This window comes from Phaseolus vulgaris, chromosome 10 (genome assembly GCF_051622355.1).
Source record: "Phaseolus vulgaris cultivar YP4 chromosome 10, ASM5162235v1, whole genome shotgun sequence".
Lineage (NCBI taxonomy): Eukaryota > Viridiplantae > Streptophyta > Magnoliopsida > Fabales > Fabaceae > Phaseolus > Phaseolus vulgaris.
The window spans coordinates 5,846,220-5,869,612 of NC_143507.1; the positions used below are offsets into that span (position 1 = coordinate 5,846,220).

Here is a 23,393-nt window from a genome sequence, read left to right on the forward strand (position 1 = left end):
TAGTTAGGGAACATTCTTAAGGATTTTATATGCGAGGAATCGATATAAATGACTTTTATACGAGCATGAATTTCAATCAAAGAACTTAGTATTAACATGCTAATCAATAAAATACATGAGAGTGAGAGAGATGAAACCTAATCCCTATTTTTCCAACTTAAAGCAACTAATTCTTTGTCTTTTTTCGTATTGATCATTGCCAACACAATCACTTCAACACTTTTTTTAATTGTTCTGTTTTATATTTAGCGATTATTGTACTCGATAATTCATTGTTCCTTGTGGGATCGATATCCATCCTTAAGGACAATTATTATTTCTAACAACGCAGTGCACTTGCCGTAGAAAGTCAACACTGCCCCCTTGATCTAATTAGAAAAAGGGTGTCTCCTAGGTCAATCCATAATTTCAGACATGTGAATAGATTGATTGAGTTGCGACTCACTGTTCTGGCTTTTGTTCCTAGTCAAACGGGTCGTGGTTGACGGTTCCTCTGGTTTCTCCTTTTGTTGAGTACCTTCAGTCTCACTTGGTTGCTTCTCATTTGAGTTACCTACGACCAACTGCCGCTTCATCTCTTCGTTCTCCCTTTGGAAGATTATCTCGGCCATCTCCCTTTTTAAGGGATAAAAGCAAGACCACCTACTCAGCTTCAGTCATCCTCTCGTTAGTCATGTTTCTTATTGACACCATTTGCTTTTGTGACTTATACTACTCTCTCGGCCCCACAGTAGGCGCCGTTTGTATTTGTAAGGGGCTAAGACTGTACCTGCTAACGAATGGACAACTGATTCCTATCGCTCGGTCACGCTCTCATTCCTTTCCTTCTTCTCACGTTTGGGCTTTGGCTCTTGGCGAGAGTGCACTTGCAAAAGGTTCTCCGACTCTCAAGTGAGTAATCGGTACTTAGGTGCTATTAATGTTGTAATAGTAAAGTATATTTGCTTTGTCTAATGTGCTTATTTATATAAATGTAATGGACTCTATCAATGATAGGTTGTATCTAATGTTTATAATCATAAAAATGAAATTACCTGATTTATGATGTATTCCTTTTTACCTTGGTGTATTTACATTAGTCGGTTGGACGGCATTTGATATCGGGTGTTATAGGATCGTCCAACCTCGACCGATACAGGTTTGATCCATCAAGAAGAGATACAGAAGTGGACCCTAAATATAATATTATGGATACTGAAATGAGTTCAAGATACCAACCATATGATCCATTTATTTTGGCACACAATGTCTGGCAAGTGTACTATGTCCTATATCCAGCATTTTGAGTAAACAAACATGGTTGGTGTATTACAATTAAAACAAAGCCTAAAAGTCGCATTGACTCAAACTACATGAAGGAGAACGTTATAAATGTAAGAAAAAGTAAATGAAATATTTTTAAATAACGAGAAATGAAATCAAACTTTGTTTAATTTAGTCTTAAATAAAGGGATGAAGCTATGGTGCTTCTTATGCTGAAACAAAAACAGAGACTGCATAGCATATAGCAAGGCAAATACATAACAAATTATCGAACCACAGCTGTCTTTATTTCATAATGCAATATTTTTTACGAGAATTTCTGAATGAAATATTATATGCTAAAAGGGAAAAGAATTGACAAAAGTAACAACGAGAAAGCAAATCCAATAAACAGCTCCAGTAAAGCCAAGGAAGCACAATGTGATAAATAAGAAACAGGGTAAAATAAATATGAATCTCGTAACTATGAGCTCTACCCAAAGAAAAACAAGGAAAGGATCAGAAAAAACGAATTGCAATAAGGACACCAGGATTCATTCCATAACTCAAGGGATCCGGCTGTTCTCACATTACAATTTTCTTTATAAATGTAATAAAGGAATTTTTCTTTGGCACAGGCTCCTTTTCTAAGTCATTTGATTCACTACATATTAGATAGACAGCTGTTTTCTTGACTACCAATCCATTACCAAAACTCACAAAAATCTCCACCTTGTCTTCTGATCCTAAATTTGACATTATGCCAGGCCAATCATCATCATTAAAGGAAATTAGTGTGCCATGGTTGTGTATCTGGCATGTGCACTTCGTGTAATTAACAATTAAGACAGTACTAAGTTCAGGTTCAATGATTTCGGAGGTTGATAAATAAACCACACACAAAGCCATTCCCTTCACCACACGATCTTGAGGCACAGTGAAAGAAACAGAATGTCCCTCACCCATATGGGCCAACCAATAAGGATCATTGTCACCTGGGAGATAAGCATCACATAACTCACTGCTTGCAAATACCTGTATCATGTGATAAACAAGGACATCTTTAGTTAAACAAAAATGTTATACATGATTAAAACAGATCTGGTTAATAGTTTTGTTGTGTATATATCACTATCATGTCTTTAGGGTTTTAGAATTCCTTTCTGTTTTTTGTCTCTCTTAGTTTATATTTCTACGATCATTGGGAATAAAGCAATCATGAAGCTAGTAAAGCAAGAAATGGAAATCAATTTGGTAGTACTTAGTATAAGCCTAATCACTTGGTTAGTTGATTATTAAAATAAGATACTTTTACATGATAGTGAAGGGAAGATAGCTAAAAGTTCAGTATTTTAGTTTTTACTCTATACTTGATTAGGATTATTTTCTGTTCTCTCAAATAATACCTAAAATGATGTTGAAGGTAATACAAAAGGGAAAGCTAGAGAAGAACCTTAGGTATGCTATTTCGCACAGTATTGAAGAATTCATTGTATCTTCCAACACCAGTCAGAGAATACCTGAGGTGATGCTTTGAAGGTACTGATTCTATAATATTTTCACCATATTCAACCAGTACGGTTTTTAATTGCTCAGATAGTTGAAACTCGGCGTCACATTGCACCAAAACACTTCGAAGATTTGCGAGGCTGCTAAGCAAGGGTGCAATATCATCCCAACTATTATCTTCCATATGCATGAAGGAATGAATATAAGATAGGGGATTCATTGTTGGTGACATCCGAGACCGAATGATAGACGGAAAAAGATTATGTGACAATACCTCACACCCACTCAAGGATATATATCCAATGCTTTTTGGGCTTACAATTGTAAAAGGCAATTGTTTCATAAATCTATTTTCAGCAATTATAGTTATGAAGGATTTTATTAGCACTATATCTTTTTCCATTAAGGCAATCATCGAACAACCAGATAGAATCAGAGTTTTTAAGCATTTCAGCTTATATATCTCTCTGGGAAGATTGCTTAGACTTGTACAATCCTTCAAATTTAGCAGTATAAGATTGCAGAGACATGCAATAGAAGAGTGTATTTCACGCAATCTTGGACAATCTTTGAGAATGAGCTGTTCAAGACTTGGTAGTCTCGAAAAGTCAGGGGTTTCTATCAAGTGCTTGGAGTGACTAAGATTAAGGACTTTTAGCCACGTCAAAACCTTCAAGAAAAAAGTTTTTGATAAAATATTAGTGAAGAAAATGAAAAAACGAAATAGTTATAATTGGAAACAAATAATAATTTTAAAATAAAATGACAAGTAATAAAAACCTGGGGTTCTTTCCAAACGAATCGAAGAAGACTGTGTTTTAAATCAATCACTGTTGCATCATGCAGATAAAAGTCGTTAGGTAGGTATTCTGAAGAAAACCCTCGCAAACTGATCCATCTCAATTTCGCAGAAAGGTATTCTGAATCTGCAACCAGTTTCTGAAGTCTTGATGAGTCTCTTACACCTACAAGAGGAGAATCACTTCTGGAAGACCATCCCTAAATGAATCTTGTCCCCGGTGATGAAAAGAGCTAAGAGAAACAAATATATTCCACATAAGAAAGCAACCACTTCCAAAAGAAGTTTCAAAACCATAGATTAAGAATGTTCTTACAGTTGCATGCTTCATATCCTCATCAATAATTTCACCAATAATATTTCTTCCCATTTCTCGTAGCAACGGATGCATTCCTAATTTGTTGTTCTTATTAACTCGTATGAGACTACGCTCAATCAAAACTCTTATTCCACTATCAGCGTCTATTCCACAGCCGTTTAGGATCTTCGTAACACAGGCTCTGCCTTTACCAACAAAGGAACAACATAGATCAAGGAATAAATCTTTTTCCATTTGATTGCATAAACCGTCAAAGCTTATTTTCAATATCTGATCAAATTTAATAAACTCGGGAATTTTCTTTAGTTTTAAGAGTACTCTATTCCATTCTTTTTTCGTCCTTTGATATAAATAACTTCCAATGACTTCAAGAGCTAGAGGTAGTCCTCCACAATAAGCAACTACTCTTTCTGCGAGGAAAAGATAATCTTCTTTTGGTTTTGCTTCTCTAAATGCGTGCCAACTAAGAAGCTCAAGGGACTCATCTGTGTTCATTATTAGCTCTACCTGAAAAACAGAATCAGTTCGATATAGCATCGGTAGGTTTTTAGATGCTGTTGTAATGATTATTACACTTCCTCCTCTGAACCAATGACTGCATTTCCATAGTAATGTCGCATGAAACGTAGGCATATCGTCAAGTACAATGAGCACCCTTTTCCCAGAAAGTCTTTCCCGAATCATACGCCTTCGCATCTCAAAGGTACCTATCTCTACCTTTGCTTTTAGGACATCTGAAAGGATTTGTTCTAGTAAACCAAGATTCCCTCTTATTCTGCTAACTTGTCCAATATCTTCAATGAAACTTTTCTCCGTGAATGTACCGTGAATTTGATGGTAGATAGCTGTAGCAAGGGTGGTTTTACCAGATCCTTCCTCTCCACATATAGCTATCCAACAAACTTCCGTGGATTTATTTTTGATAGCTCGAATCAGATCCTCCATGTGCGATTGTAAGCCAACTGGAAATTTAGTGGCAGACAATAGTGGTAAATTAAGAACGGTCTTAACAATTTTGTCCACTAGTTCAGCATCACTCCTTCAAGTTCAATAGCAATTATGGAATAAGTCATGTCATGTATTACCAAAATTAAATGAGAAGCTTAAAAATTATGGTCACTGAGTGAGTGATTTACCTGTAATTGCTCTCATCCCATCCAAAGAAATTTGCAGCTTTGGTGAGTGCGTGGCTCCATTTGGACATGGCATGTTCCAGTTGTTGTCCTGAAAATGTTTGGTGTGCAGTTTCTTTGAAGGCTTTTCCAAAATCACCCTTCTGAAGACGTACATCAGATGGCTCAATTTCGTAATAAACTGGCAGAACATTTCGACAATAAGTTTCTTGCCATCTAATGATTTGTTGAAGCTGTTGAAGACACCAAGCAGATTGAGAATAGGTTTTGGTGAAAACAACAATTGCTACACGAGAGAGATTGAGAATAGGTTGTTCGATGTGAATTGGGTTGAGTGCATTAGGGTGGTGAAGGAAAGTGGTGAAGCCAACAGTAGAGAGGACAGAATCTAGATGAGAGACAAATTTCCTTTGGATGTCTTCTCCATTGAAGTTGATGAGCACATCATACATCGGTGAGATTTTGGATGTTGAAGAGGCCAATTTCATGGAAGGAATTGATGAAGTCATGAACTGTTAGCAGAAGAGAAATCAATGATGCAACACAGTCAAATAATATGCATAGACATAACCGTTAAGGACCCCAAAGATGAATAATACATTTTTTTTAGTCAAATAATATCACAGAACCCCTTTTACTTTAGCCTTTTAAAAAGTTAGACCAACGCACGCCAACTTTGAATCACTGAAAAAATAAATAATATACTAATTCCTATGAAATTTTCTCCAATATATTCCTTTTTTTTTATATTATGCGTCCATTTTTTTAAGTTTTAAAATATAACACAAGCATCTTTGTTTACATTACCCATTCACCTCGTTAACATAAATCATTGTAACAAAATAAAAGAAGTATAAATTAATATAATTTGAAAAAAATTACGACAGGTCATTTTTTATAAACAAGTAAAGGAATTGTGTGTCTCTTTATTAAAATATAAGATTTATTAAAAATATTAGTTAAATGAATGTCTGTTCGAAAATTACAGAACTTATAGTGTCATTTTATTAGAAAAAATGTTTTAATATTAGAGGAAATGTTCGCCTATAACTTGGGAAAAAAATACATGTAATTTTCTCTTTTATTTACAATACAGATTGTAAAAAAATAATGAAAGTGATAAATTTAATATAATTGTATTTATTACACTTTTTACACTATAAAATTGTATCCTTATATCCTTAGTGAAAAATCCATTCTTGATACCACTCTCTTCACCTTAAAAGCCATTTCTCGCATATGAGGAGGGTTTCAAAAGTATTTCATTTTAATCCAAACAACTTAAATTGGGTCTCCAAACATGGAATAGGGTAAGTACTTTCTTGGAAACCTCATACACACTCATGTAAAGTAAGTCAATTAAGTCAACTTTTTTTATGTTGAACTCCTACGTAAAAAAATATGGTAATATTTTCGTAAATATTTCAAACATGTTCATGTTCAGATGTTCTAGGGTCTCGTGTAAATATTCGTATATTTACGTCAGACTCTTAACTGTCTGACATAAAGTTGTTTAAATAAGAACACAATGCATCTTCTTCCTTGCATTTTGAACGCACATGAATCCCTCTTCTTCTCTGGCGAAGGCGACTACAACGCGAGTCTACATGTGGTCCATCACAACCAAACACACATGTTTTTTCCTCTATTTTTTCCTTTGTTTAGTGTGTTACGCAACTTTATCTTGTTGACGGTTTTGATCAAGGTGTAGCAACTGTTTTCTCATCTGCTGAACCTGCAGCAGGTCCAGTTTTCTTAGGACCGAGCCAGGTGCCTGAGAAGTTGCTGTATTGCTTTGTGGTGTAGAGTGTAGAGCGTTAGTGGCTTGCTTGGTGGTCCCTAGAGTGCAGGTAGCAAGTTATGCCTCTATGTAGTAGTAGGTTTTGTTTGTTGGTTTGAACCTGGTTTTGGGATTCTAAGGGCAGGGAAGGCTCCTTACATAGCTTTTTTGGAACTAAGTGGTGTGTCTCTTAATCTGCAAGTGGTGTGTCTCTTAATCTGCATATATTTGTAGGTAGCTTTATTAGGAGTTCTTTGTATACGGGTTAAGACACTCTTAAAGTGTTATTTTTTAATTAATTCATTGCTGATAAAAAAAATGACACGAGTCTGCACTTGTTGTTGGTCATCTCTAATTTCTACTTCCGTCTTTATATCTCATTTGTGGCAGCAGACGTTTCTCTATTGCATTGGAGCATTTGTGGTGAATATTTGTCATTAATGTTAGTTCTTTACATTTTCATTTTACTATTGAAATTGAAACTCTGGTTGTTTTTAGGATCTCAATCATGATAATATATGAATGTTTCCATTAGATTGTTGTTGGCTATCGTTGATATTGAAATTTTTGTTAAATTAAATGTGTTATTTAGTTGTTTAAATTTCAAATCTTGAAATTAATGTTTGTGTAATTTTGAATATTATAAGATGTTTAAAATTGTATTTTACACTTTAGAAATAGTCAAAATTATAAGGACTAATTATAGAAAATTTATAACATGTTTTGTAATTATAAGGAAAAATGTAATTTAGATTGATTGCAAAAGTAAGATATGCATTGTAGTATGTTTGAGTGATATATTTTGTTTTTGTTGTAATCAGCATACACAATAAATAAAAATAGTTCATAAGTTAGATTGTTTCAACTGCTTCAAATGTTATGAGTTACACGAAGGGTGCTACTCTTCCATGAATTGCCCATCAACCACGGTCTTGCCCAGACCAAGCTTAGAGAAGTCCATCTCATGATAAACACCTGAGGCTTGTGCAACAGCGTCCTCAAAGCCCACAGGATAGTACGTAGCGTCGTTGGTGAAGGCCTCTTTCTCTTTAGCCACCTCCTCATTTTTCCGCGTCAGTTCATCTCCTTGAGCCTCTCCACCTCAGCCAAGAGCTTTGCTCTCTCCTCAAATAAGCCTAAGGCCTCCTTGGATTTCTCAGTCAGGAGGGCCTCTGCTTCCTGTTGCCTAGTGTTTTGACTGTTGGAGTTCCTCTTGGAGTTTCGCCGTCTCTTGTTGAAGTTCTCCTTAAAGGTTCTCCACTCATTGATGGAGCTTAGCAGCCTCCTGAGACTTCTTGTCAGCTGATCCTCTCCAATCTTTCAGCTTAGTGACAACCAAACAGCTTGCAACAAGAGCTTGCCTCAGTTGTCTCATGGTCTCTTAAACAACACGGTCCTCCTCGAGGCGTATAAGATTCTCCTTCGCCTTGTTGGGCAGGAGAGCCTTCTCGAGAAAGGAGGGGACGTCCAGGCCTTGGTCCCATATCCCCTCTTCTTGGAAGCTCGTGCCCTTATCTTCTCGCACCACTATCATGTCGCGTGGCGGGGTTGGGCTTGGCGGAGGGGCATGGTTGGAAGGAGCGCACCCATTTGATTCGGAGTGCTCGGTAGGAGCAGCTGTTGTTTTCCTTCTCCTTTTGAAGATTGGCCTAGAGAAGGTCTCCTCGTTGTCCTCAGTAAAGGTTGGAACTATTATAGCAGGAGCTTTAAGTAAGAGATTTTGGGGCGCCTGGGCAGCCGCCCTCATGCTCTTGGCCCTCTCTGCCAGATCCTTCTTGTCAATCCGGGCCAACATGCTATCTACGAAAGAGGGTAAGAGTAAATTAGCAACAATATTAAAGTTAACACCATCAAGAGTAGAGAATGAAAAGTACTGATGTAAGCTTAGCCCCCTCTGCGGAGAACTCTTTGCTTATGAGAGTGGCAGTGTCGAAGACCACCTTTAAGCTTGAGAGGAACTGACAGACCTCCAGGTCACACTGGGGCATGTCTTCCAGGTGTCGAACACCTTGGAAGCGTGACTTTTTGGTCCAATACAGAGGAAACCCATCCAGGAGAGTTTGATCCCTCTTATTGCATCGTACCTTCAAGAATTTGCCTTTAAATCCCTTATAGGATTGTTGGAAAAGCGATAGCAATGCTCTCTCAACCACCCCATTGAAAGAGACCCAGAGTTGGCAGCGTAGGTGTTTGGCCTCAAAGAAATACATAAAGACTTCCACAGATGGTAAAAGGCCAAACTGCGTGCAAAGAATGGAGAAACCCCAAACAAAAGCCCAACTATTTGGATGTATCTAGGCAAGGGAAACATTGATCTCGGTAAGGAGCACTTTCTCAAAGTTGAACAGGGGAAGGCGAAGAAGGATTCTTTTGAATAAGGTGGCATAGAAGTAGCAAAAGGGACCCTCAGGGTCCGATGACTCTTCACAACATATGGGTTCATCTTCTCTACATGGGACTAACCTAAGGGCTATATCGTTTTCTCTGCCAAAATGGAACTTATTTTGGCACTTGTTTTTCCTAAGGGCCACTATTTGGTCACGAGAGGTATATATGGAAACTTCTTCTAATAGGTTCTAGGGTGCCCAGGGGTATAGAGCTTTGTAATCCATTGCAAGAGTATCTAAAAATACAAACACAAGCAAATACAAACACACATTCAGGCAAGGCAAACCACATGCAACGATGCCTTTTAGATTCAAGCAAAGCAATATAACTAGTAGAAATAGTGATAAGCATAAGCAGGAAAGAATAAATTCAGAACAGACCCAAATTAGGCAATATGATCGTAACAAATGTTTCAAACAGATAATGATGCAAATACAGAGTAATGATTTGAACGAAAGGAAGTACCTTGTTTCAGGGAGCGATTAAGGACGAGGAAGTTTCCTAGGTTTGTGAAGGAGACGTAGTGAAAATGAGAAAGGCGTGAAGGGTTTGCAACCAATAGGGAAATGAAACAGTGAATGGTAGGAGGGTTTTGAAATGGCAAGTGACAACACCTTTCCATCGTTGATGAGGATGCCAAGTGTGCGTCTAGGATTAGGTGTGTGGTGGGATGTCACCTCAGAAATGCTTCGTGCGCTGTGCCACACCTGTCCGTTGCGAGACTGACACGTAAACCGCCAGAGCACGCGAATAGTCTCTTTGCTTAGGCAAGCTCAGCTCAAGCCTGGAGGCCTTATGTACTGGACAAAGCGCTCGAGGCTCAGTACTTTGTGGTCAGATCTTGGTGCATGACACAGGCAGGTCAACTCGGTTGTTGGGCCAGTAAAGTGGGCCATGTGATTGGGCCATGTTTAGTTGGTAAACCCGTTGGGGCATAATTTAATATTTTATACAGCCACTAATAAAGGGTATTTTTGAACCTAGGGGTACATGTAGTACATGTGATGCCTAAATCAAGTAAGTGTTTCTTTTAACTTAAGTATGTATGTTCTAGGGCACATAGTAGTTAAGTTGCATACATGACAAAAGATAACGTTGCACCATGAGTAAGGTTTCCACCTAAGAGAAATATTCCCTTGATGTTGGTGCATGAGTTGGTGCCCTGCTAGCAGGTGATTGTTCTGTTATTATTTTATGCACTTCTTAGAGATAAGATTTCCTTCTATTGCAGTACCTTGAGAGGGCGCCCCTAAACAGAATGTTTTCCTAGTGATTACGCTTTTAGTTGAGATTAGATTCTTGTGAGAGAAAAATGTTACAAAAGATAAGCTATAAAAGGAGCTTGAGACCCCAAGTAAAGGTACGTTGTTTCTAAGACTAAAACTGAATACTTCTTAAATTTGAGTAAGCCCTTTACTGACTTGATCGTCGGAGTTTAATCAACAGGTAGGATTCTCTTTATTTCAATGGAGTCGTGTTCCAGTATAACACGACGTAGAACAAATTCCAGAAGAGACAGACCCGAGCTAGAGCTTGTCACCAGAGTCAACCGACGACAAAGTCAACTAGCAAGAACAATAAGCTTCGACGATTTACGTAATCAAATAGAAAAAGATTTATTCCTTGATGTGTTTTGTTTCTTTGATGGTAAAAGCAGAGCCTATGTTACCAAGATCCTAAATGGTTGTGGAGTAGACCCTGATAGTTGAATAAGAGTTTTCATAAAGCGTAACCTCATAAAAGTGAAAGAAAACAAAAAATTTGGAATGCATCATTTACGACGAGAAATGGGAAGAGAAATTATTCGTGAAATTTCAAGAAAGGAATCTGGAAAGAAAAGTCGACTGAGACTGGATGAGGATCTAAAACATGCATTGTCATATAGTACTGTAAGAACATTCTTAATTTATAGTTTTGAAACTTCTTTTGGAAGTGGTTGATTTCTCATGTGCAATACAATTGTTTTTCTTAGCTCTTTTCATCACCGGATAAAAAAGTCATTCAGAGATTGCCCACCGAAAGACATTTCTTTGAACGTAATCCTTTAGAAAGAGACCCATCAGGACTGCTAACACTTTTTGCAGATTTTGAGGACCATTCTAAGAAACGGAAATGGATCAGTTTGCAAGGGTTTCCTTCAGAATACCTACCTAACGACTTTTATGTGCATGATGCAATAGCCATTGATTTATAATACTCTCTTCTTCGATTTGTTAACAGATTTAACCAATTTTGTTATGTTTTCAAAAAATCAATCGATTGAAAGTGTGAATCAATCGATGAAAATGGCTTTGATTGTGAGGTCAACCAATTTCAAGTTTTTCAAATGCTTTCCAAAACTACCAAGTGTAAAACAACCGATTGAAACGACAAATCAACAAGTTGTTTTTTCACTTGCTTTGAAAAACACTTCTTCTTTATAGATCATGATTGATTTAGTTTTGGATCAAGTTAAGAGTGGATTGAAAAATTCTAATCTACCCAAAACCCATGCCCACAAGCAACAACCTAGTCCTCAAGCAAACTTCATAGATTTGGAGACATCAAAGCTTCATGTTCAACAATCTCCCCCTATTTGATGAAGAGAAATCCTTGGTTTTCTTGGGATGTTCTGTTTGAGTTTGACAATATCTGCTAAACACAAAATTTTCAAATACAAGAGGTAATCCCTTCCAGATTTCATCAACACCAAAGAACCATTTTTCACTTAGTGATTTCCATAAGGGAAACAAAATCAGTGTGAAAAGATAGTTAAAGAGAGGTGCAAATCAGAATTTTATGCAACAGAGGTTTATGCAGTAGTTTTAATCAAAGTAAGCAACATATAAACCAAGTTAAAACAAAATTTAAGCACACAATACAAACATACAAACCACAAAAACTTCTCCCCCTATTTTTCTTCACAAATAGACTTAAAGGAGAGATAAAAATAACACTTAAAATAGAGTTTGTAAGTCAAGAATTCCTAACTCATTTCTGAGAAAGAAAAACTTGTCCTTTGACAAAAGTTTAGTAAAAAAAATCTTCCAATTGCCTTTCCGTTGCACTGAACTTCACCTCACAGTCTCCATTACTCACATGATCTCTAATGAAATTGTGTCAGATCTCAATATGTTTTGTCCTAGAGTGCTGAACTTGATTTTTTGTGAGATTGATGGCACTTGTGTTGTCACATAGTAGGGGTACTTTGCTGACTTTTAATCTAAAGTCTTCAAGCTGTTGTTTAATCCACAAAATCTGAGCACAACAGATTCCTACAACAATGTATGTGATGAAAATATATTTATTAACCCACAATAGCATTAATCATAGATTATTGGACTATAATAATAAATAAATCCATTTTTTTAATTAATATTAATATAATTGGGTTTATTTGGGCCTTAACTATTATCTTTGGTAATTTTGTGTTTTTAGGGTAAATGATCTAAAGCATCTACCTTTATGAATGGGCCAAACATGCAAAAGTCCAAGTTGCTTCTTTGAATCAAAACAGAAAACAAATTCTGAGGAGAAGAAAGAGAAAATAAAAGCTACAAGATCCCAGAAACAGAATTGGAAGCAAATCTTCTGCAATAATAAAAAGAATTATGGAAAGTGGAAATTGTTTACAAAATCTAAACTGCAATATTTTCCCAAGATCCTTGGAGCAGAAAAGCCTATAAAAGAACACAAGCATCAAGGAGAAAAGAGAGAGTTTCATAGGGTTTTCTTAGTTTATTTTCTTCTTAGTAATTCTTTTGTTTTGCCTCCGCATGGAAGGCTAAACCTTTTTGGTTGATTCCTTTGTAATTTCCCATTGAGTTATGAGGTTTTGTTCAATAAAAGTTTCGATTTTTAATTCTCTATAGCAGTTGTTTTTATTGTCTAATCTCCTGGAAAACTAGATTTTGTGAGAGGTTGTACTTGAACGCATGATTGAGAGTCTTCCTTGTCTTAAACTTTGGTTTCTTAGTTAGTTCACATCGTTCTAATTAATTTCATGGGCGCATGATTCAAGAGAGAGGAGGTAAGCATTCCCATGGAGTATACGCATGGAACAAAGTGAGTATTGATTAAACCAGTAGACGCATGTTTTACTGGTGAGTTTCAGTTGAATTAGATTGGCGCATGTTCAATCTGGTTTAACTCTGTTGGAGGATTGAGAAAAGATTAATCTTTAGAGAACCTGTGAAGAATTCAATGGTGGAAGAACTTAGGGATCAATTTCTTTTTATTTTCTATTTCAATCTCTTTTATATTTTCTGCATAACTATCTTAACCCCCTTTTTATTATTATTGTTATTACTAACTTTTCATTACTTGTAGATAGATTTTGAATTCGGTTAACTGAATCACTATTGGATTCGTTGGGAGACGACTTGGGGTCATCTGACCACAATTATACTATCATCTCTCTAGTGTTAGACAAGTCTACGCTAGATTCATATTAATTTGACAGCAAAACGGCAGCTATCAGTATGTTACTTAAGTAGTGAAGAGTGTTACGCAGGCTTGCTTCTTGCTATGCCAAGAGATAAGGCTGGAGCCAAGACAAGTTCCACTTGTGCTTTTCCTATCTAGTTTGCATCCTGCAAAATTCGAATCAGAGTATCCAACTAAATGTACAGGAGAATGAGAGGGATACCATAACTGATAAGTGCCAATGTGTAGTTTTTATGATTGAGAAAATTGAACACTTTGGAACTTAATTGTTGCTTAATGTAAGAAAATTACCCTAATCTGAGAATTATTGAATCTGATTATATATTTTTTGAACCAAGAAACAAATGAAGAAATTTAATCTCAATTTTTGTGTAAATTGCAGATGAATATGAAGCATTGAAAGAATTATTCAAGCTGGCTTTGAAAGAAAAAAAAAAGTAAAAACTTAATTGGATCACAAGAAGATTTAGCTCAAGCTAGAGGATTTAGCTCAAGCTAAAACTATCCAGAATTGATTAAAGGTGCAGTAGAATTCTAGCCCAGGCTAGAATTGCTAGCTCAAGCTAAAACTGTCCAGAGCTGATTAAAGGTGCAGTACTGATCTAGCTCAGGCTAGAATCGCTAGCTCAAGCTAAAAATGCACCGAAAGATCTAGCTCAAGCTAAAACGGGCTAGCTTGAGCTAAAATTGATTATATAAATTCTGAAACATAACTCAAAACGAGCGGTGGAAAACAGATTAGGTTTTTTAGAAAGAGACTAGTGAGAGAAAGAGAAGAAACCTCTGTTCTTAGGAAAAGAACTTGCTCAAATAAGCCCTTCTTATGCAATCCAGATCAAGAATGAAGATTGGAGGAGCTGTCATGAGTGGCTAAGTTCTTTCTAACTTGGGATTGAATGTAATTTATCTTGATCAAATGTATTCTTGGTGATATATATATAAAATTCTCTTTTCTACTTGTTCTTGGTATTTTCGTTTTATGCTTATTGCTTGATTCTGTCTGATCAATAAAGTCTTGATTTTGATCCTTAAATTTAACTGGAAAGTACCTTTAAGGATCTGAAATAAACGAAAATACTTGATAACTTGTAATGCTAGGAATAGATTCCAGGTTATTGATTGCATTATAATTCTGTTCCTAAAGCTGGATGATTTGTTAAATATCTGAGGAATCAGTGTTTGAGAAATTATCTTATGAATTTCATCTGTGAGGAATCAAGATGAATGACTTTAAATTAAGCATCAAGAATAAATAGTTTTGAGTATTATATATTGTATTATTCAAAATACAGATGATTGAGATAAACGCAATTCAATCCCAAGTATCTTTCTCTATATTTGATAAGTTGGTTTTGTTACATCCAGAATCAAACCCTAAATCTTTGAGTTCTTGTGAAATCTTTAATTTGGTTATGAGCAAAGTCTCAAAATTATTTTCTATACTTAATGAGTTTTAAAACAGAACATCTTAATTAGAATTGTTCCCTGTGGGTTCGACATTCGTACTTTAAAGAGTACTATATTACAGTTGATTCGGTACACTTGCCGAGAAAGATCAACAAGTTTTGGCGCCGTTGCCGGGGAACAATTTCTTTTAAGAATTTCTGAAGTATAACTCATTGAGTATTGTGAATATTCTGTTTTCTTTGTGAATATACATTGGTTTATATCTTATTCTTTTATCCTGTGCTAATCCTTGCTTAAGTTGTCTTAGATACATGTTATTGAGAGGACAGGTTCCTGAAGATCAATTGGAATTTGATCCAGAAATTGAGAAGACAGCTAGAAAAAATCAGACAAGAAGAGAAAAGAAAAGAAGAAGCAAGGACAAGCAAAAGGAGAATCTTCCAACACTCTCAACTCACACAATCAAACAGAGTTCCAAATGGCTGAAAATAGACAAAATCCACGTAGAAGGACATTGGGAGACTATGCTATGCAACAAGGACCAAGGCATTTCTCCAGCATAGCCATACCTCCTGCCACCAAATCATTAGAAATGAAGCCAGCTTTTCTTAGCTTAATCAGCACTCATCAATTCACTGGAATGGATCATGAAGACCCTTATACTCATCTATCCACATTCTATGAGTTGGTTGGGACCATGGGCTTCGAGGAAAATGATATTGAATCTGTTTATCTGCGTCTATTTCCTTTCTCACTTGCAGGCAAAGCAAAAGAATGGTTAAAGTCGCATCCAAACCAGAGTCTAAGTAGCTGGAATGATGTAGAAGAGAAATTCCTACACAGATTCTTCCCACTCTCTCGGTATATCAAGGCTAAGTTTGATATCTCTATATTCGGGCAAGGGCCAGAAGAACCTTTTTGTGAAGCTTGGGAACGCTTTAAAGTGATGTTAAGAAGATGTCCTAATCATGGCTTTGGGGATATTGCTCAGTTGAACATATTCCACAATGGTTTGAGGCCTGATACTAAAATGATCTTGGATGCTGCAGCAGAACAATGATGAGTGTTGATGCAGAACAAGCTACAAGAATCATTGATGCCTTAGCCTCAACAGATTACCAAGCTCAACATGATAGATATTCAGTGCAAAAGAAAGGGGTGCTGGATCTTAGTACTTTAGATGCAATTTTAGCACAAAACAAGATTTTGACTCAGCAAATTGAGGCATTAACCAAGCAAATGTCAAAACTGCCTCAACAATTACATGCAGTAAATTCTCCTTCAATTCAGAATCAAGCTTTGAAGTGTGATTTTTGTGGGGGAGATCATCTCAATGGCCAATGCTCTTACCAAAATCCATCAGAGGAAGAGGTTCACTATATGAATAATCAAGGAAGGCAAGGTGGCTTTGCATATAATTATCCAAATAACATGACTCAAGGATGGAGGAACAATCCAAATCAAGGATTTGGGTGGAAGCAAGAGGCTGGATCATCCAACAGACAAGCTCCAATTCCTTATCAACAGTAACCACATTATCCTTCCATTCATGAGAGAACATAAAAATTGGAAGATACTTTTGAGAAGTTCATGCAAGCCTCTCTATTCAATCAAAAAAATACTGAAGCATCAATAAGGAATTTAGAAACACAGGTGGGGCAGTTGGCTAAACAGTTAGCTGATAATCAAGGAAGTCAATTTTCAGCCAATACACAAACCAATCCCAAGGAGCATTGCAATTCTATCACTACCAGAAGTGGGATAGTTATAGGAAAAGGAATTGGGAAAAACTTAGTTGTTGGGGAGGAGGTTTTAAAAGATAAAGAGAGTGAAAAAGAATAGATTGAGTGTGAGGGAGAAGAAAGAAGAAATAAGGAAGATGTTGTAGATATTGATGAGAAAATAGAAAAAAATGAAAAACAAGAGAGGAGTGTTCCTATAAAAGATGTACCTTATCCACATGCTCCTACAAAGAAATGCAAAGAAAGGCAATTTGCAAGATTTATGAATATTCTCAAAAGATTGCAAATTAACATTCCTTTTACTGAAGTTTTAAAGCAGATGCCTACATATGCTAAATTCATGAAGGAATTATTGACAAAGAAAAGAAAGTTCAATGACCAGGAAATAGTTGAATTGGAAGCTGGATGCAGTGCTATAATCCAAAAATCATTACCACAGAAATCCAGAGATCCTGGGAGTTTCACTTTGCCAGTTACCATAGGAAATCTAACTGTTAGAAAGGCATTATTGGATCTTGGAGCTAGTATTAATTTGATGCCTTTATCAATGCTGAAGAAAATTGGAGATGTAGAAGTGAAACCAGCAAGAATGACTTTGCAGTTGGCTGATAGATCAATCAAATATCCACATGGAATAGTTGAAGATTTATTGGTAAAGGTAGATAAATTTCTATTCCCAGTAGATTTTGTTGTAATGGATATTGAAGAAGATGTTGAAGTACCTTTGATATTGGGAAGACCATTCATGAAAACTGCCAAAGTTATAATTGATGTAAACAAAGGAAAATTGAAGGTTTGTGTTCTAGATGACAAAGTAAGCTTTAATGTTTTTGAAGCAAAGAAATATTCAAATGATCATAAAGAGTGTTTCAGAGTGGATATGAATGTTGTTGAACCTTCAATGATGTTAATCAGGCGTCAAGCTATATGACGTTAAACGAGCGCTTGCTGGGAGGCAACCCAGTGTTTTGTTCTGAAATGTGTCTTTAATTTTTGTTTTGAAATGTGTCTTTAATTTTTGTTTTGATTTAGTAGTATGTTTTAATATTTGATGTCTTTAAAACCAGTTTGATATGTGAAATGGTCATGTAGGTTTGAAATGTTAGGTGAAATGAATGGATGGAAGAAGGCTTAGAAAGGTTTGAAACTTTTGGCAAAGACAAAATGAAAATTTTCAAGAAAATTTCATTGCAGGGTAATTTTAGCTTAAGCTAGAACTTTTAGCCTAAGCTAGTTATGCAGAAAAAGAAGAAAAAAATTTGTTATGCAGCTTTCGCTTAAGCTAAAATGAGCTAGCTTGAGCTAGAAAACTCTGTTGCTCTCTGCCAAATTTTAGCTTAAGCTAAAAAGAGCTAGCTTGAGCTAGAAAACTTTGTTGCTCTCTGCCAAACTTTAGCTTAAGCTAAAACGAGCTAGCTTGAGCTAGAGCAAATTTGTTGCTCTCTGCCCAATTTTAGCCTGAGCTAAGAAGCTCTAGCCTAAGCTAGTGAGATTTCTAAAAAAAAAAAAAAAAACTGCAGCATTTTATAAAAATCACATTTTGAAAACCCTGCAACCTAACTCAATTTCAGAAGCACCCTCTGTTCTAAAAAAATCCCAAAGCTTCCAACTACATAATCATTCTCAAACAAACATTTCATCTACATTGCCATTATCAAGGTAAGTAATTACTCATCTCCATAATCATTTTCATTGTCATTTCCATTTCACAGTCCAGACATGCGTGTTTCTATTTCCATTTCACAGTTTCGTTTTTTAAATTGAAAGATTCAATCTTTTTGAAATTTCAATGTCTTGATGTAAAATAGGATTGTGGAATGGGATAATCAAAGTTAAGTACGGTTTCCATGGATTAAATACCAAAACAAAAATTACTCATTCAATGTCATTCTACATCATGCATACCAAGTGTTTGTTAAAATGTCAATCAAATAGAACACTTTGGTTTGAGAAATGTTTATTCTTACATATGCAGAAAAATGAGTCACACCAAATCCACAACTGGTATTAAATAATCCGTCGTTGACACGCACTGAATTTCATGATTAGCTATCTTGGCCTAGGGACATGCACAGTTTTTCAGGGGAGGCAAGAGAATTTGGAGTTGGGACTAGAGTTGAAGGTACACCAGAAATGGCAGCTGGACCATCTGGAGCAGCAGAAGATGAAGATCCAAACCAAGTTCAGAATGATGATGTTGGCACGGAGCGGAACAAAGTCATAAAAGGAGATTGATACTTCTCATGCACAATGAACAGAAAACTGGTTTTATCTTTTTGTTTAACTTTACTTTCAGTTTAATTTAGTAAGTTGACTTTAGTAGTTTGGTTTCATAATTCTTACTTTAGATTTTGTTGATGACAAGCTTAAGTTAGTATAATGGTTGATGTTTGCATATTTTGTGAAGTGAAATCTTGTATATAGATAGATGATGGTATAATTTTTTTGGAAAAAGAAATCAAACCATAGTTCTAAATTAGAACAACCAAATGGATTGATCAGGGACTTAATTTGAAAAAGAATTTGTGGTTGGAACCATCACTCAAATTGAGAAAGGATATTAATGTGTAAAAGTTGGAACAAGGTAAATAGTTGAAAGCAATGACTGAAAACAAATGAGGAATTGAAATTAGCCAACCAAGTGAGAGTGTGAAACCTTTAAACAGTTTGAGAGACTTTCAGTAGTGAAGAGTTAATTGAGGTTGCCTAATTTTCTAGTCAATTTGCATCACAAAATCAAATATGGAGATGATTGAGGCATGTTTAATAGAGTGGAGGTGAGAAAACTCAGAACCAAACAGCTAACCTTTGCAATATATGATGAAATGTGCAGAAAAATAACCCTTTTTGAGCCAAATTTGTTTTATTGCACCCTAGCTTCTGATATACATATATTGTCCTACCTTGTGGTATGCTAACAAAAGGAGAGCATAGGTGCAATTCAAATTTCTATAATTAAAAGAATTGGGTTTGGTGTGGCTGTTGGGATTTTGAGAATGAAAAAAAAAGAGAAAAAGAAAAAAAAAGGAAATGACAAAATTATCCAAATTCTCATTCTCTTTTCTAAAAAAAAAAAGAAAAAAAAAGAGAAAAAGAAAAACAAAGGGGATTACAAGAATATAAAAATAAGCAATGTGAATGAATCTTATGGAAGGGATAATGGATAACACAATTAGAAAGTGAATTGCAAATATGCTAATCTTTTGTTAACTGTGCATTTTGTTATCCTGGAAAAACCAAATTTTCTTTATAACCCAGCCTCATTACAACCTGAAAAGACCTCAAGCTCTATGTTTGTGAAAGTGTTTGTAATCAACTGGAAATGAAGGGCAACCTTAAATTAACTTGGAATTCAGTGAAAAAAAAAAGGGAAAACACTCACCAGTGAGGAATGAAGAGAGAAATTCTTTAGTTTGATTCTCAATGAAGAGTAACAATTGTTTACCTTGGAAATTGAATACATTCTTATCCTGTCTTGGTTTGAATTGATAGGAAACACCATAATTTTTTGTTGAATTATCTTGTGCTCTTTCCATGAAGTTGTTCTGATATTAAACTATAGATTTGATTTCTAAGGATTTTGGGGAAGAATGAATTCATATTTTTTGGGATTCAATTACTTTGCTTGAGGACAAGTAAGATTCTAGGTTAGGGGGAATTTGATAAGTGCCAATGTGTAGTTTTTATGATTGAGAAAATTGAACACTTTGGAACTTAATTGTTGCTTAATGTAAGAAAATTACCCTAATCTGAGAATTATTGAATCTGATTATATATTTTTTGAACCAAGAAACAAATGAAGAAATTTAATCTCAATTTTTGTGTAAATTGCAGATGAATATGAAGCATTGAAAGAATTATTCAAGCTGGCTTTGAAAGAAAAAAAAATGTAAAAACTTAATTGGATCACAAGAAGATTTAGCTCAAGCTAGAGGATTTAGCTCAAGCTAAAATTGTCCAGAATTGATTAAAGGTGCAGTAGAATTCTAGCCCAGGCTAGAATTGCTAGCTCAAGCTAAAACTGTCCAGAGCTGATTAAAGGTGCAGTACTGATCTAGCTCAGGCTAGAATCGCTAGCTCAAGCTAAAAATGCACCGAAAGATCTAGCTCAAGCTAAAACGGGCTAGCTTGAGCTAAAGTTGATTATATAAATTCTAAAACATAACTCAAAACGAGCGGTGGAAAACAGATTAGGTTTTTTAGAAAGAGACTAGTGAGAGAAAGAGAAGAAACCTCTGTTCTTAGGAAAAGAACTTGCTCAGATCAGCCCTTCTTATGCAATCCAGATCAAGAATGAAGATTGGAGGAGCTGTCATGAGTGGCTAAGTTCTTTCTAACTTGGGATTGAATGTAATTTATCTTGATCAAATGTATTCTTGGTGATATATATATAAAATTCTCTTTTCTACTTGTTCTTGGTATTTTCGTTTTATGCTTATTGCTTGATTCTGTCTGATCAATAGAGTCTTGATTTTGATCCTTAAATTTAACTGGAAAGTACCTTTAAGGATCTGAAATAAACGAAAATACTTGATAACTTGTAATGCTAGGAATAGATTCCAGGTTATTGATTGCATTATAATTCTGTTCCTAAAGCTGGATGATTTGTTAAATATCTGAGGAATCAGTGTTTGAGAAATTATCTTATGAATTTCATCTGTGAGGAATCAAGATGAATGACTTTAAATTAAGCATCAAGAATAAATAGTTTTGAGTATTATATATTGTATTATTCAAAATACAGATGATTGAGATAAACGCAATTCAATCCCAAGTATCTTTCTCTATATTTGATAAGTTGGTTTTGTTACATCCAAAATCAAACCCTAAATCTTTGAGTTCTTGTGAAATCTTTAATTTGGTTATGAACAAAGTCTCAAAATTATTTTCTATACTTAATGAGTTTTAAAACAGAACATCTTAATTAGAATTGTTCTCTGTGGGTTCGACATTCGTACTTTAAAGAGTACTATATTACAGTTGATTCGGTACACTTGCCGAGAAAGATCAACAATAACCCAATAGTGGATATGCCTTTTAGATACTTCATAATTCTTTTGGCAGCTTTAAGGTGTGATTCTTTCGGATTGGACTGAAATCTAGCACAAAGGCATACTGCAAACATAATATCTGGTATGCTGACTGTAAGGTAGAGCAAAGAGCCAATAAAATCCCTATATTTGGATTGATCTACTACAATTCCAACTGCATCAGCATCCATGTAGCAGCTTGTGGACATTGGTGTAGTTGCCTCTTTACACTGCTCCATTTCAAACTTTTTGAGGATTTCCTTGCAATACTTGGATTGACTTAGAAAGATGCCATCCTTTGATTATTGGACCTGCAGTCCCAAGAAAAAGGACAACTCTCCCATCATTGACATTTCAAGTTCTCCTTGCATAGCTGTCACAAATTCTTTACAGAAGTTATCATTAATAGCACCAAAAATAATGTCATCAACATAGACTAAAATAATGGAAGAAATTTGATTTTTTGATAAAGAGAGTTTTGTCAACCTTCCCTCTTTCATAGTCATGAGACAAGAGGAAATTACTTAACCTCTCATACCATTGCCTTGGAGCTTTCTTAAGACCATATACAAGACCTTTTTCAGCTTGTATACATGCTTGAGATGTTGATGACTCTACAAACCCGGGTGGTTGTGAGACAAAGACCTCTTCATTGATAACTTCGTTAAGGAAGGCACTCTTCACATCCATTTGTTACAATTTGAACCCATTCATGCAAGCAAAGGCTAGCAGTAACCTTACAGCTTCCAATCTGGCTACTAGTGCAAAGGTCTCGTCATAGTTTATCCCTTCTTCCTGATTGTACCCTTTTGCAACAAGTCTTGCTTTGTTCCTTGTTACCACCCTGATTCATCTACCTTGTTTCTGAACACCCACTTTGTTCCAATGATGTTCATCTGATCTATTTTGGGAACTAGGAGCCACACATCATTCCTGACAAATTGGTTTAGCTCCTCATGCATAACAGCAGTCCAATTCTCATCCTTGAGAGCTTCATCAACTTATTTGGGTTCAACTTGAGAGATGAAGGCCATGCTGCAGTAGTTTGCTATGGTTTTTCGTGTAGAAACTTCCTTATGAATTTGTCCAATTATGTTTTCCACAGAGAGGTCTCTTGGAATCCTTCATTCCTTGGGTAGCTCATCCTATTGCAGAATATCAATCGGTTGTTTTTCTAGACAGGTTTCTAGATTCTTTAGAAAGATGTTCTGCTCATCTTCTTTAGCACAATTCCTCAAGAAACTTTGTTCTGTAGGGTTAGTTTCATCAAATACAACATGTATAGATTCCTCTACAGTCATGAGTATTTTATTATAAACCCTATAATCATGACTAGATAAAGAGTAACCAAGAAAAATATCATTGTCTGCTTTCTCATCAAATTTTCCAAGATTTTCTTTACCATTATTCAAAAATATAACACTTACATCCAAATACCTTTAGATTACCTATATTGGGTTCCTTCCATTGAGCATTTCATATGGAGTCTTCTTCAAGATAGGCCTGATGAGAACCCGGTTCATCACATAACATGCAGTACTTACAACATCTGCCCAAAAGTATTTTGGCAAGGTTACATCTGGTAGCCACAGCCTTAATTGGTTGCTTCTCAATTGAGC

General features: G+C 35.7%; 1 protein-coding gene and 2 pseudogenes across 4 annotated transcripts; 1 reads left to right on the forward strand and 2 right to left on the reverse strand.

The window, feature by feature from the left end:
• Positions 1–1,775: 1,775 nt before the first annotated feature.
• Positions 1,776–5,614, reverse strand: LOC137819496 (disease resistance protein Roq1). Of its 4 annotated transcripts, none has more exons than XM_090296664.1 (5): positions 5,006–5,595; positions 3,808–4,908; positions 3,532–3,736; positions 2,696–3,421; positions 1,776–2,277 (listed from the first exon to the last, which is right to left on the reverse strand). In XM_090296664.1, the coding sequence occupies exons 1-5, from the start codon at positions 5,509–5,511 to the stop codon at positions 1,828–1,830; spliced, it is 2,988 nt and encodes a 995-aa protein (XP_090152790.1). In that variant the 5' UTR covers positions 5,512–5,595; the 3' UTR covers positions 1,776–1,827. The 4 variants fall into 4 exon arrangements, 2 of the variants coding, with proteins under 2 accessions (XP_090152790.1, XP_090152789.1); XM_090296663.1 differs by having other exon boundaries at positions 3,532–3,707; positions 3,785–4,908; XR_016516375.1 differs by lacking the exon at positions 1,776–2,277 and having other exon boundaries at positions 3,029–3,421; positions 3,532–3,783; positions 3,867–4,908; positions 5,006–5,614.
• Positions 5,615–15,313: 9,699 nt separating this feature from the next.
• On the forward strand, positions 15,314–17,675 carry LOC137819182 (uncharacterized; annotated as a pseudogene).
• LOC137819899 (small nucleolar RNA R71) lies at positions 15,872–15,977 on the reverse strand (annotated as a pseudogene).
• Positions 17,676–23,393: the final 5,718 nt, after the last annotated feature.

What these genes read in the sequence shown, in the direction of transcription:
- LOC137819496 (XM_090296664.1), bottom strand. Translation starts at nt 5,511, where the DNA reads ATGACTTCATCAATTCCTTCCATGAAATTGGCCTCTTCAACATCCAAA. An exon ending in TCGTTTGGAAAGAACCCCAG is followed by an intron (nt 3,422 to 3,531) that starts GTTTTTATTACT and finishes TTTTTCTTGAAG; the next exon opens with GTTTTGACGTGGCTAAAAGT. An exon ending in TGCGAAATAGCATACCTAAG is followed by an intron (nt 2,278 to 2,695) that starts GTTCTTCTCTAG and finishes CACATGATACAG; the next exon opens with GTATTTGCAAGCAGTGAGTT.